Source organism: Tympanuchus pallidicinctus, unplaced genomic scaffold, assembly GCF_026119805.1.
Source record: "Tympanuchus pallidicinctus isolate F22 unplaced genomic scaffold, pur_lepc_1.0 scaffold3, whole genome shotgun sequence".
Taxonomy (NCBI): Eukaryota; Metazoa; Chordata; class Aves; order Galliformes; family Phasianidae; genus Tympanuchus; species Tympanuchus pallidicinctus.
Window position 1 is genome coordinate 2,241,350 of NW_026294747.1, and position 13,615 is coordinate 2,254,964.

Here is a 13,615-nt window from a genome sequence, read left to right on the forward strand (position 1 = left end):
CCTTTCTGTTGTTTGTTTGCTTTTTAAATACAAGATTTTGGATTAAATATGCCTGCTTCTGGCATTGCTTTACTGACTGAGGCAAAGTCCTGTGACTCCATCACTGTTAGAGCGGGCAGCAGAAGCGCATGGCAGCTGAAGGCCAGTGCCATCTTCCATTGGCCCTCCATTCCATCTGTAATGGATCTGTAATAAATACGATGTTTCCATTGTTTCTGCCTCCACAGGGTGTTGTGAATCTATATATATATTTATCTTTTTAGAAGAATATTTTTAATATTTAGAAATTAATTGGGCTGTGCTAGTTGGCACTTCAGCAGCTTTGCTTTCAAGCTCTTAACTGGGACTCAGTGTTGTCTATTTGAAGAGCTACCCAAAGGGAGATGCCTTTGCAAAGTGTCTGAGCTTTGGGATAGATGGCTAAGAACTGGTGGTTTTGGTTTTAAAGTATAGTTTAATTCAAATACACTTGAGTTAACTTGAGTCCTATTTCACATAAATCTCAAGTCAGAATGCAAATTGTGAGTTCTAAGCTATTTCCTCATCCATATGAGGATACTGGTGCATTTTTAATCACTTGAGTGATTGAGTTATAAATTGAGTGTGTGCCTGCTCATCTGCCCGCAAGTCAGGACACTGCTGTAGTTTTCAGTAAGGCAGAGCTGGGCTGCCCAGATGAAATCCCACTGTTTCCCTCGCTTACCTGGCATCCCATCGCTGAATGATGCGTGGCGAGTTGTTGCTCTTTGTCTGGTTTGGGTTGGTTGTTTTGGACTTCAGTCTCTTATGCCCGAGAGCTGTGCTGTGTTTTGGAAACAACTCATCTTCTGGGTGTCCAGTTTCACTGTCAGAGCAGTCTTCACAGTTTGAATACTTTGAAAATGCCCTGTGATTTACAGGGCTTCAGTTTTTGGAGCTGTTCTCATTGAAATCAGAGGCAGAACTTAGAACTGCCTAAGAACAAAAGAATGAAGTAAGCGAAGGTGCTAGTTTGAAGTGGTTTTATGTCTGCACTTTGTTGGGTATGGATACTTAGCACAGAGCAAGGCTGTTTGAGGAAAACAAGCAAGTTTTTAGAAGACTACTATTTATCTTCAGTGCTTATTGCAAATACATTTTGTTTCCTTGCAGAAGTGGTGCTCCCATTCCATTTTGAAGTTAAGTAATGCACTTATTGGTAGCATAAAGCAAATAATTGTGTTGGCAGCTGAGGCGGTTGCCTTGTGCAGTATAAGTCAGCACCTCCTGCAGTTGGTGACCTAAATTTGTATGAAATCATTAAGCCAAAGAGGGCTGTGGCAATAAATTACCTTAACAGCAATATAAAAAGATAACATGAACAGTTGATTCAGGAAAGACTTAATAGCAGGTAATTATAAAGAGTTGTAAGTCAAGGTTGAGGTATTCTACTAACAGGTACAGTGCAGAGGATGCACACTTTCTTCAATAAATTTTACTAGATAGCTTAAATCTTCTATCAAACCAAGCAATGTAGCTGAGTAATACTGGAGTTACTTGGCTCTCGTTGGCAAGGATGCTTTGACTGCATCTTTGCAGCAGCAAGAAAAAGCGGTAGCTCTAGCTAGGATATCTCTGATCTTCTGAACGGACCTTTTCAGTGCTTTCATGCTTTCAGAGGGAGCTACTTTACCAATGTGATGGGAGCTCTGTATTGCTTTCCAGCGTAGTCACTGCTGTGCATTTAACTATGCCAGTGGAAGTGAGAGAGAGGCTGTGATAGATTAGTGTTAGAGAGAAATAGATTTGGCCTCTGACTAGCAACTAATCATAACCAACCAGGTGCCCAGAAACGTGAATATGCTTTCTTCAGGAAGTAATGCAGAGTTTGAGTACAAGCGGGAGCACCTGTGATATTCTAACAAACTGTGAAACCAGAGTAGGAAAGGCTAGACGGCCATCCTGTTATGTGCTGTGCTCAGTGGGTTTTTGATAGGCGAATTACAGCCCGTGCAAGTTCATTTGTGTAAAGGTTAACTTTCATAAGGAGAAACCCTGAGGCTGTAATCTTTCAGATTGCTGTGCCTGTGTTTAGGATAAGCCTATGTAAACTAAAGGCATGTATGCAGGCTTTTTGAGATAAGAATCTACATTCCAGCAACAAGTAATTATACAATAAACAATTAACTGTTCTAATAAATACAGTGTTTTTATTGAAAGGCAGGCTCGTTTTTGAGGTTGCGGTTGCATTAACTATGAGCTGGGTGTTTGTGTAAAGAATAAAAAGTCATCGTGCACTTTGATTATTCTCACGATAGAAATAAGGAGGAAGTTCATTCAAGTAGCTTTATTAGAACGTAGAGGTTCTTGTCGTTAAGTTTCTTGAGGTATAGTTCTAGAGGTTGTTTTGTGTTCGCTCTGAGTTGAGATCTGGCACTTCTCTAACAGGACATTACTGCTGTGAAAGTCAGCATGTGCAATTGATGCAATGCGACTCCTGAGGCTTCTCGTTCTCCTTTAAAGAATCTTTCATTCTTCATGTGCTGAATGAAGAATGCCTTAGCCTGGCATATGGAATATGTGAGCACTCCTATCCTGCGAGCAGATGAGATGGAAGACGTCTGCTGTTAGCACAGTCCAGGCTGGAAGCTAAGCTCAAAGCCTAAGAGGCTGTTATAGGCTGGCTTCTGCTGTGAAAATGTGTAGAGGTCATGGTACTGTTTCAGGCTTATCAGATCTCCACTGCCTACTCTTGTCATCTTAATGAAATGAAGTAAATCCAGTTGTGTTGCCAATTTTTATATTATGTGGTGACTTCCATGAAAGTTTCCCATGATCTCATGATTCCTGGCATCGAATGTTCCCATTTTCCCTTGTGCAGAGTGACTGCCCCCTCATCCTAGGGGATGCAGAGGGTGAGCGAGGTCCCTCACAGCTATCTGCAGGGAGGGCTGTGAGTTTAGTGGTTCGTGTCTTTTGGCGTCTGGTTACAGCTGCGTTTTGAACCTAAGCAATCTCATGTGAACACTGAAGTATCAGCTACCTGTAATCTTCACATCAAAAGGCAAATTGTACTGGCTTAGGCTTTCTCCGTTTGGAAGTGCTGTACAGAGCTTGAAAGTGTTGGGATTTTGTTTTGCTTTCTGCCCTTTTTTTTGGTCTTTTAAGTTGGAAAACATTAGCATTTCTGACCAGGTCCTGATGTTGCTCGATGTTTAGTTTGCATTTCGTTATTTCTCGCATTATTGCCTGTGTACCAGCTTAGACACTTACCTTCAGCTTGCTTCCAGATAAGCCTGATCAAAACATGTTAATTCAAATGCCTAATTTCCAAAAACTGTCGATTGTTCACTTGCTGGTGCTCTTGTTGTCAGCTTTGATTGTGTTGTAGTTGTACCTTTCCTCTGCAGCTGCATGGTTTTGTTCATAATGTTTGATTTCTTCCTTAGCTTAAGCTATGGAGGAGGACATCCATCACATTCAGAAACAGATCTTCTTCATAGACAGACATACACAGCTTCTCATCAGCTTCCTGGATACTCTGCTACGCACCATCCTACTGGTAATTGTCTATATTATGAGAAAAAAAAAGTTTAGTTACTTAGTTTTAAGATGAATTTTTTTTAATCAGAGGGATTATTAAACAGGTAGTAGCAAATGGTGTAAGGAAAGCTGATTTTGTAGTAAAAAGTTAACGGTTGATAGCTTTTATTCAAATGTCCAAAGAAGGAAGGAAAACGTAAGGGGCAGATCTCCTCTGTAACTTACTGTGAGTCCTATGTTCTTGCACTCAGATGATGTCATAGGCAGAAGGGCCAGACGTTGAGTTTGCCTCAAAGCCAGCTGCAGAAGTCGTGCCACTTCTTTCAGACTAAAGCAAATAGAATAAATAATGCAAGTAGGAACGTAATGATGTAAGTACTTACATGTGCAAATTAAGACCCAGTGCTGGAGGGAAGGTTAAGAATGTGCATATACGTGTGTAGTGTAGTGTCTCTTACCCCTCACTTTGCAACCCGGTTTCCAAGGGAAAGATAGTGAGCTTATGGTCTGCAGGTATTTGCAGGCTCTTGCCCAGGACTGATCAGCATGATGAGGGACTGGAATTGCAGCGAACATTCCAGGCTGCAGACCCTGTAATCTTTACAGAATTTTAGCTACTCAAAGCTCTGCAATCTATGCATTACCTCCCATCCGGCCCCGAGCCACCAAAGGGTATGGATAGCAGTTGTTGAAACAAGGAATGAAGCCAAGACCCCATTTCTGGTGCCAGTCCCACAGGGAAGTGCAAGCTGCTAGAAGCTGACAAAAGAAAAGATCAGTACAGGAAAGCTGAACCCGTTTCAGAGAGGATTCTGAATGTTTAAGCAAATAACATGCGAAACAGCGAATCTCATAATGAAGGGAGAACATTTATTGATTGACCTCAATATTACTTCAGAGCATCATATTTAATAGACATTTAATATTAGGTATTTTAAAATGTATCACTGAGATCCGGTTTACAGATGTAAAGCTGCAAAACAGTCAAAACAGTGAAGAATGAATGTGCTTTAATAGTGTTGGTAATGTTTCATTGGTTGTTTTTAGTGGACTACGACTGGTTATCCTTTTTATTTGATTAAGCTTTTTATAAGAAGCTTATCTGAATTGTCTAATCATTTTGTTTCGTTTCCTCCTGGCCCCTACATAGGTCTTTCAGGAATTTTTGATACTGGTATGCACACCTCTGGAAGTAACACTAAGGAAACTTCAGTTATGAATTTTCTCTCTGCAATTGAGTCTCGCACAGCTCAGACAGCCTCTTCAGGATCTACCCTTTTGCCACAATTCAGGGCTCCTTCCTGGCAGACAGGTGAAAATTTTCTCTTGAAATATAATTCTGTGGTGACTGTGATTGAACGTTTGGGATTATTTAAGACAAAAATATCCTACCAGAAAAGGCTACATTTTCCACTTCTTTTCCATCTTGAAATTTAAAATCTCAAAATCAGTTAAATTATATTTATCTCTTAACGGAAGATGTCTAGGAGGGGTTTAGGGGTTTAGATGGGCAGGATTTAATGTTATCTGATTATTCAATTTCATTATCTGATGTTCTGTTTGCAATTAGCCTCACTCACACCTTAGCAGACTTCTCGTTCTTAGACTCCTATCCTTGTCATAGTTCTTCTATTGGTACAGCCACTAGAAGTCTATGGATAACTTCAGCCCATTTGTACACAAGTAATGACCAGGGTTTTTCTCAAAAAGCAGGTCTGAGGCACATGTTGCATTGTGATCAGTGGTTTAATTCAAAAATAAACAAATCTGCCATCTTTCATAGCAGACTGACCGCCTTCTGTAAACTTCCCCCATCTGTCAAGCCTTCTGTGCAGAGCAGGAAACTTTGCATATTTGGAGCTTGCTATAGGCAGCCACACCAAGCTAAGTATTGTCACTGCAACTGTGGTAGCTTCAAGTTATGCTTTAATCTTACACAGAGAGCTACTCACTGATCTGACAGAAAACACTCTTCTTTTTTCCTCCAGTGGTGGGTTAGTTTTCCACTCTCAGTAGTAGGAAGAGAACTGAAAATCAACAGTTAATTTAGGAGTAAATTGTTCCCCTTCTTTGCCCTCTGGCTGCCCCTACCTTTGTGTAGTGGTAGTGATCAGAAAGTGAGAACCCACTTGTATGTGATGCTGCAGTTTCTTAGAGCAGAAAAAGAAATGCATGAAAACACTGCTTATACTTTCTTACTCAGAAAGACCTTATTGTTGACTTGCGAAAAATACCTTCAGTGTCATATCTCTTCATATCACTGTACGTCTTGAACTGGAAAGAACAAAGGCCTTCTTTCGCAGTTTCATCTGACACTTCCAAAGTCATTTTGTGATTAAGTTGCAGAAGTATTTTATAATGGAAATTGAACTTTTTACTGAGATATTTGTCACAAGACAAACCTTATTTACTGACAGATTTTTTAAAGTTCCATTTATTCTCCAATAATCCATTACTAAAAGCTGTTTTAATTGTCCAAGAAGAACTGAAATTAGTCAAACTATATCTGAGATTTTACATTTTTCCACTTCTCATGTATTTGTAAATATCTCAGTGGAAAGAGATTGCTTTACAGATTCTTTTGGAAGGAACATAATCCTCTTTGAAAATAAATCTGCCTTCCTCATTTGCTTTCATATACTTTAGAAGTAGTACATAAACTTTACCAGTACCTGCAAGTCACAGGATAATAAAGGGAATGATATGAGTTGTTGCTCTGAGCACCAGAGCTTACAGGGGAGTTGTACACTGTCATTTCAGTTATGTAATTGTATATTCTATTAGTAAGCATTTAAGCAAGTCTGTCATAGCAGTGTTAGGGTGCAAATAAATGGTGGAGTACCACAATCACAGAATTGTAAGGGTTGGAAGGGGCCTGTAGAGATCATTGAGACCAACCTTTCAACCTTTCACTCAGACATCAACTTTCCTTTAAGGAGGCTTACAAATCATTTATTTATTCATTCTATTGAAAGTTAAAGCCTTCCTATTAAGAATTACATACAGCTGTTCTGTTATATGCTCCAAAATGGTGTTTTGTATAAAGTGAGTTACAGAAGTATTGGAGAGAGTGAAATTGCTCTTTTAATTCCGTATTACAATTAGTATGATGTAATTTTGTCTGTTTACATTATAAGTGTCCAGAGCTTTTAATCAGTTGTCCTCTACTAGGAATTCCTTTTGAACTCGAAAGAGCCTTCAGTTTAAAAACAGAATTGTTCTTGTACCATTTTTTAATCCAAAATTTGCATGATAAAGATGCAAGTTACTTTCCATGGGCAACCCACTGAAGGTATAGAATTTGGAATTCTTGCTGAACGTCACTTCTTGTTTGTGGAAATTACCCACAGTAAGTGCTTCTCTTTGTATGTTTTTTTTTGTTGAAAAGCATATTGATTCTAGGGATTGTTATATATGAAAGTGTTTAAGATCTTGCAATGAAATAAGTTATCCAAATGTAGAGTTGTAACTTGTAAAGCTCCCTTACGTTCTTTTTCCATTTATGTTTTCTGTTTCTTTCCAGGTATGCATTCCTCAACAGCCACAGAACTATTTGTTACTGGAGCATTGCCAACCTCTGGAACCTTTCCACCAACATCTGCTTTATCAGCTTATCAGCATCCAAACACGTTCAGCAGTAGAAACTTTGCTACTACTCCTTCTCTTACTCTTCAAGATACTACTTTCAGTGCTACATCAAATGGCCTCTTAACTACCCATGATCCTTTATTACAGATCAAAACATCACAAGGCACTGTTCCAGCTGCTTTGACATTTGAGCGCCTCGGCAGTTCTGTTTTAAGTACCAGCGTACCACCTCAGTCATCAACGTATCGTTCTGCTCAAGAGTCTGCACCCCATCTTTTGCAACCTCAATTTAGTTTGCTGCCTTCAACCATTGGAGGAGCTCAGCAGGTTTCTCAGGCATACAGCACATCTGTCTTTACTGGTTCCACGGCTTCTATCGATAGAGCACTTCAGCGAGAATGTAGTGTTATTAAGCACCATCAGCGGCCTTCAAGTACTCAGCCTGTTCAGGCTCAATTGACTGTCTCACAGCATTCCTTACACAGCTATTTAACGAGTACAAGTGGAATTAATTTTCAGGATACGTGCAGGCACTCAGCGTTATCCTGCAGTCCAGTTGGAGATGTTACTCAGGTGAGCAATGGAGGACCACAGCAGAAGACTTCTCAAGTCACAGTGGAACTTGCTCAGTCTTATGCGTCTGCAGTTCCATCACCTGGCTTTCCATCTGCTTCTGCAGCAAAAGTGAAAAACTGTTCCACAAAACAGCCTCCAAGGTCAACGAAGACCCCCAAACCTCAGAGCATAGCTCCCCCCGTGCAGACACAAAGCTATGCTAAAACTGCACAAAACCAGAGTTCTGTCATCACAGGCCAAGCACAGATCTATTCTACAGCACAGCTGCCAAGTCTGTTGTCAGTCAGCCAGTCTCAAAATTATATTTCTTCCCAGGCTCAGAATGTGCCACCTGTCAGTCACCCGCAGGATTTCTCATCTAGCAAGGTTGAGAAGCTGCCCACATTGTACAAAACATTGACTTTTTCTGGGCAGTCACAAACTATTACTTCTGATAGCCAAACTCTGAGTTACTCCTCAGATGAGCAAGTTCTGACTTCAGTTCCAAATGAGAACTACTCTCCGCAGACAAGGGAACTTTCTTCAGTCAGCCAATCTCAGAGTTACTCTTCTAGTCACTCTCAGGGTTTATCTCCAGTTAGCCAATCCCAAGTTAGCTTTTCATCTCAATCACAAGTTTTATCAGCTGTTAGTCCTTCAGAAAGCTATTCTTCAGGGCAGTCTTTAGCATTAACATCACCTTCTCTTCCCTTTTCTGCCTCTCCTCGGATACAGACTCTTCCAGCCTCAAGTCCCAGTCAGAGCTATATTTCTTTGCATTCTTCCCAGAACGCTCAGTCGCAAGAATCCTCCTCCCCGCAGTCTCAAAAGTTTTTGCCATCTGTCCAGTCTCCTCCTTTTGCATCCCCGGCTCATTCACAGGCACTGCAGAACAGCAGGCCTTCCTCAGACACAAAAGCATACGTAAAAAGGAAATCAGACTCTAACTTATATGCATCATCAAAGCAAGAGGAAGAGTTGTCAATGCAGGATATGCAGGCTTTGCAACGACAAGCTTCTCTTGAGTCTTCCACCCAAAGGCTAACCGATGAGGAGATCGGTGCTCAGGATGCATCCTATCGGGTCACGAAAGCAGATGACCGATACTCTCAAAGCGTAATCAGAAGTAACTCTCGTCTTGAGGATCAAGTTGTTGGACTTACTCTTCAAGGAGCAAAAAAGGATGAGAGAATGGCTAATACTGTGGAACAGCTCTCCCAACATATTGGCCATATCACTAATTTAAGCCATGATATGAAAAAAACAGCTAATTTAATGCAATCAGCACAAGTAAATGTGAGTTCTAAAGAACTAAACCAGCAACATTCTCTTATGCATAAGGTACATGAAAGTAAAGCTTCAGAACAGCAAGGCCAGATCATTAGTACGACTCCGCAGGTGCAGCCCCATGCCTTAAGGCATGGTCATCAGCTGTGTTTGCCTGGTGCACAGGTGCTTCTGGAGTCAACCTGTGACTTGCAGATTCTGCATCAGTCAATCCTGCAGTCGGGTTTAGGACAAGCAAAGGTACCACCGCAAGTGCAAAGAATACAGAGCCCTCAGCAGGTGGCGCATCCGTTCCTTCAGATGGATGGACATGTTATTCAGAGCAATGGGGGTCATTCTCAGCAACAGCTTCATACCCAAAATTCGGAAGTAATGAAAATGGACGTTTCTGAGCCCTCAAAACCACTACAGCAACATTTGGCAACAAAAGATCATTTTACTCAGACAAATCAACACGATTCGAAAAACCAGTTTGTTTCTCTTAATTCGATATGTTTCCCAGAATCTATGCTTCTCAGTGATGAGAGGAATATACTGTCCAATGTGGATGATATCCTAGCAGCAACAGCAGCAGCCTGCGGAGTGACACCATCTGACTTTGCCAAATCAGCATCTAACGAAGAGGAGATCCGGTCTGTTGAAAACAGTGAGGAGTCTAAAACGCAGTTCCGATCAATGGATGTAAGGCACGTATCTTCTGGTTTCAGTGCCTCGTCTGCTGTAGTTGGAAAGCCAGCAAGCATAAATAATATTTCTCTTAATGGAGGCCAAATCACTATAAATCTTACACCGGTGTCAGCAATACAGACAAAAGCTGTGAACCTTAATCATCAGCACATTGACGCTTCTGATCAAAATGTACCAAGAATGACCTCTCCCACGCTTGGCCCTGGTCAGGAGGAGCAAGAACAAAGTGCTGTCCCAGTTAAGAAACAGTCTAGCATCAGTCGTGAATCGGAAGAGGATAACAATGTTTCTGCTGATGGTACACTGAATGCCAGAGACCTAGACTTTGTTTCAAGCGGTAAGAGTCTAAGTGAAGAAAGTGCTGCTTCAGAGAATGATTTTAATATGAGTGGTGACGATGGTACAGTAGCAGGTAACCAGTCAAAGGGTCCATTGCAATCATTGCCTGTGCCCCAAAGTGGGGCTGAGGAAGAATGCCAAGATTTAAGTCAGGGGAACCTTCAGAAGAAGAAAAGCAAAGGAAAAAGCCAAAACAAAAATGCTGCAGAAGAAGACAGTGCAATTCAGAAACAGGTAAAGAGAAGCGGACAGTGTAAACGTCAGAACTCGAGAGGAAACGACTCTTGTTTGATGTACTCTTCTCCTGTTTCTGAAAGTTGTTACGATACGTATCAGCATCAGGAAAGAATGAGGCAAAAAATTAAAGAAGTTGAGGAAAAACAGCCTGAAGTGAAAACAGGATTCATTGCATCTTTTTTAGACTTTCTCAAGTCTGGGCCTAGGCAACAGTTTTCAGCTCCGGCTGTGCGAATGCCAAACAGGACGAGGCGACCGGTTACCCACGTGGTTCGTGGCCCTTGCCTGCAGTCACCCACAAAGCCTATGCCAGCAGCAGCACCTGCAGCTTCTGAGGTCACTGGAGAAAGTCCAACGAAAAAAGCTGATGAAGAACTTAAGAAAAATTTAGAAACACTGCCTTCATTTTCTTCTGATGAGGATGATTCTGTGGGAGGTAACCACGATCTTCAGAAGAGCATCTCTACTGCGCTGTCAGCCCTGGATGATTCTTCTGACAGAAAGAACAAATCAGGTAAAACAGTTGCTGCTCGTGCATACGTTGCTGGATTCTGTAGCTGACGGGGTGGAGAAGGGGATGGGGAAAGAAAAATCTTGGCTATCTTTAATTCAGGTAAATGTTTTGACTGACTTTGTTTTCATTTGAAGCCATAAAGAGTTGTGTTCAAAAGCTGTGCTGAGTATGACTTAAACTAATGTTGTGCACAGTTGGAAAATGTGTCAGTACATTTTTTCACGCTGCCTATGTAAGACTCTTCTAATACTGAAAAACTACGTTAGCCCAGACTTGGAATTCGGTGTCTGTTCTCTCCTCTGTCTCAGAATGCTCAGTGTGATTGTCACCCATGAACCTCAACAAACCATCACATCCAGTGGTTTTAAATGCATTTTCATAGCAAGAGAACTAGTGAATCACTGCTGTCAGCAAAGGCTAAGTTCTTCCTGGGCAGAGTTAAATGTTTGCTTCCTATGATGCTCCAGCTGTACAGAAAATGTTTCTGAAAGCTTTTAAACTGAGCGCTGCCGAGTTAGCTAGCCATGTCTGAGATGGGAGCCCGTTTATTTCAGCAGTGTTAATCAGGAGTGTTAATCAGGAGCAGTGTATCAGGAGTATTTCATGTTGATCTGTGGCTTGCAGAAGAACAAAAGCTGAGAAATGCTTTGGGCAGAAGGACAGACAGCAACCACCAATGACAGCATTGGTCAGTTTTCCATTTGTTTGGCTTTTCAGTTCCACTTGTATTACATCTGTGCTATATGTTACACTTCCTGCAATCATAGCTTTTATTTGATGCTGATTTGTTTTGAGGTATTTTTGACATACAGCATATTTTTGCCTAACTAGATCTTGTCAGTGAAATTCATTTTCTCTGGTAAGCAATTAAAGGCTACCCGGTTGATCACGTCACTGCACAAGCAAATGTAAGAGAAATAAGCTCTCAATTTAAGAAGCATTTTAAAAAAGAAAGCAGTGACTTTTTTTTCCACCTTGAAAGCCAAAATTTGAACAGCTCCATGGTTTGAACGTCTCTTTCTGATTATCTTAACTGCGGGTACGGCCTCCGAAGGAAGGATTTCAAAGGTTGTTTTCTTTTTTGTTGCATGGGTATTTGTATTTGCAAGGCTTTGTTTTACAGTTGCTGTGATATCTTTATTATTAGTAAGGATGGCATATTTATGCTATAGATTCTTTAAATCAAGTTCCTGTTTTGTTGTACACAAGACTTTGTACGGAATACAAGATGTTTCATAATGACTTCTTTCCCACATGCTGGCGTTCTGCAGAATTTCTAGTAACTCCTTCCTCTCTGTGTTTGCACACAAGTGTGGAAAGACAAAAATTAAAATGCAGTCATCTGTGGTTAGTATGAAGTATACATATGTGTTTATTTGCTGTTCTGAAGAATATGTAAATATACTTGGGGAACTGATAATGCTGTGTCTATTAAAGCTGTTAGAGTCTTCAATGAACAAATAAAAATAACATATTTCTAATAACGGGACGTGATGTATGCAGAAGAAAGTATTTCATGGCTTAGCAGTTTTTAGTGAATTGATGTAATGAATCTTCATGTGGTATCCAGCTTCTGTATTTGACGCAATAATTTGATATTTTAGTTTTATTATTTTTTATCAAAATGTTGCTTTTTTTTTCTGTTTGTTTTCAACAAGTCAACAACTAACAGTCATTGCAAAATAACCGTAAAATGGCCTTCTTAAATTTGAAGGCAGTTTGCTTAGTGAAATTAGTAATTACCCTGTGGCTTATTTAACTTGATTTCTTTTTGATTAGCAAATAAATGTCGAATCTAATGTGTATAGAAGAGTACTAAGTAATAACTAACAGTGTCCTAATTTTTTTTCGGGTGGGAAAGAATGATCATTTTGAAGGGTGGGAGTTTCCTTTGGCACTGAGATGTAGAGAAGAATTTATTTCTCTTCTCTCTATTTTCTTTCTGTCAGTTCTCAGTACTGCTGTTAACACTAACAGGTTGTCAGGGTATTACCCAAACTGCAACCTGAAACTTCCAGTTACGTTAGTACAAGATATAACTGATGAATGTTCAAAAGCTACAGGGCAAATGTTCTCATAGTTCATGTGTATTTCTCTCTCCTTAATCCAGTTTAAAAAGTCCTTACCTACCAGCAGACTGGAAGCACCATTCAGAGTTGTAAGTTTTGTCACACAGAGCACAGCAGTGTTTTTGTTGGACCTGCCTGTAGCTGTAAAGTTCTTTCCCGAGGCATTCTTTGTTGTTATTCCTAGATGCTGATAGATTTGAGTTGAATACAATCAGGGGTATATTAGCTACAACGTTGTAATTTTGGTAATGGCTGAGTTGTGACCAAGTAAACAATCGTATGGAGCTCTTCGCACAGGTGTGTTGCTCAGAATGTATGCTTTTAATATGTATTGTAACAGAGAAAAGCAATCTAGTTCCCATCCACGTTGCTAATTCTTGATAACTTATTTATTTATTTGCTTCAGAAGCTGAAAAAGTGCCAGTCGTTTCTGCTACCTCCACTGCTGCCACAATAAAGCAGGAATTGCCACAGATGACATCTCCTGTAGTCAGTGTGCAGGAGAAAATGAGCTCAGCCGACTCCTTAAAAGCAGCTCAACAGGATGCTGGGACCTGTGACCAGTTAGCAAAAATCCAGGCGACTGTTGCAATAGAAGGAGGTACTGAGGAGGAGAATACGGACAGTGGAGGAGAGGGCATGTACAGAGAGCGTGATGAATTTGTAGTGAAGATTGAAGATATAGAGACACTAAAGGTAATGTGAATGTTTCCTGTGAGCGTGGGGGAAAAAAACCAACCAAAATAAAGCACCAGAAGACCTCTATGTTAACTTAGCTCCAATAAACTGCTGAAAGGGGGAAGGCTACAGATTGCTCTGCTCTGTTTGCTGCCAAGTT

At 40.6% G+C, this 13,615-nt stretch overlaps 1 protein-coding gene across 5 annotated transcripts in view; it reads left to right on the forward strand.

Annotated features, from left to right (window-relative positions):
- Positions 1–13,615, forward strand: part of QSER1 (glutamine and serine rich 1) — a 36,017-nt gene that overhangs the window by 9,192 nt on the left and 13,210 nt on the right. For all 5 annotated transcript variants that reach the window (XM_052693184.1, XM_052693186.1, XM_052693187.1 and 2 more), the window contains exons 2-5: positions 3,408–3,520; positions 4,652–4,813; positions 7,025–10,708; positions 13,184–13,473. In XM_052693184.1, coding sequence (XP_052549144.1) covers positions 3,408–3,520; positions 4,652–4,813; positions 7,025–10,708; positions 13,184–13,473 — 4,249 coding nt within the window. The remainder of the gene's footprint in view (positions 1–3,407; positions 3,521–4,651; positions 4,814–7,024; positions 10,709–13,183; positions 13,474–13,615) is intronic.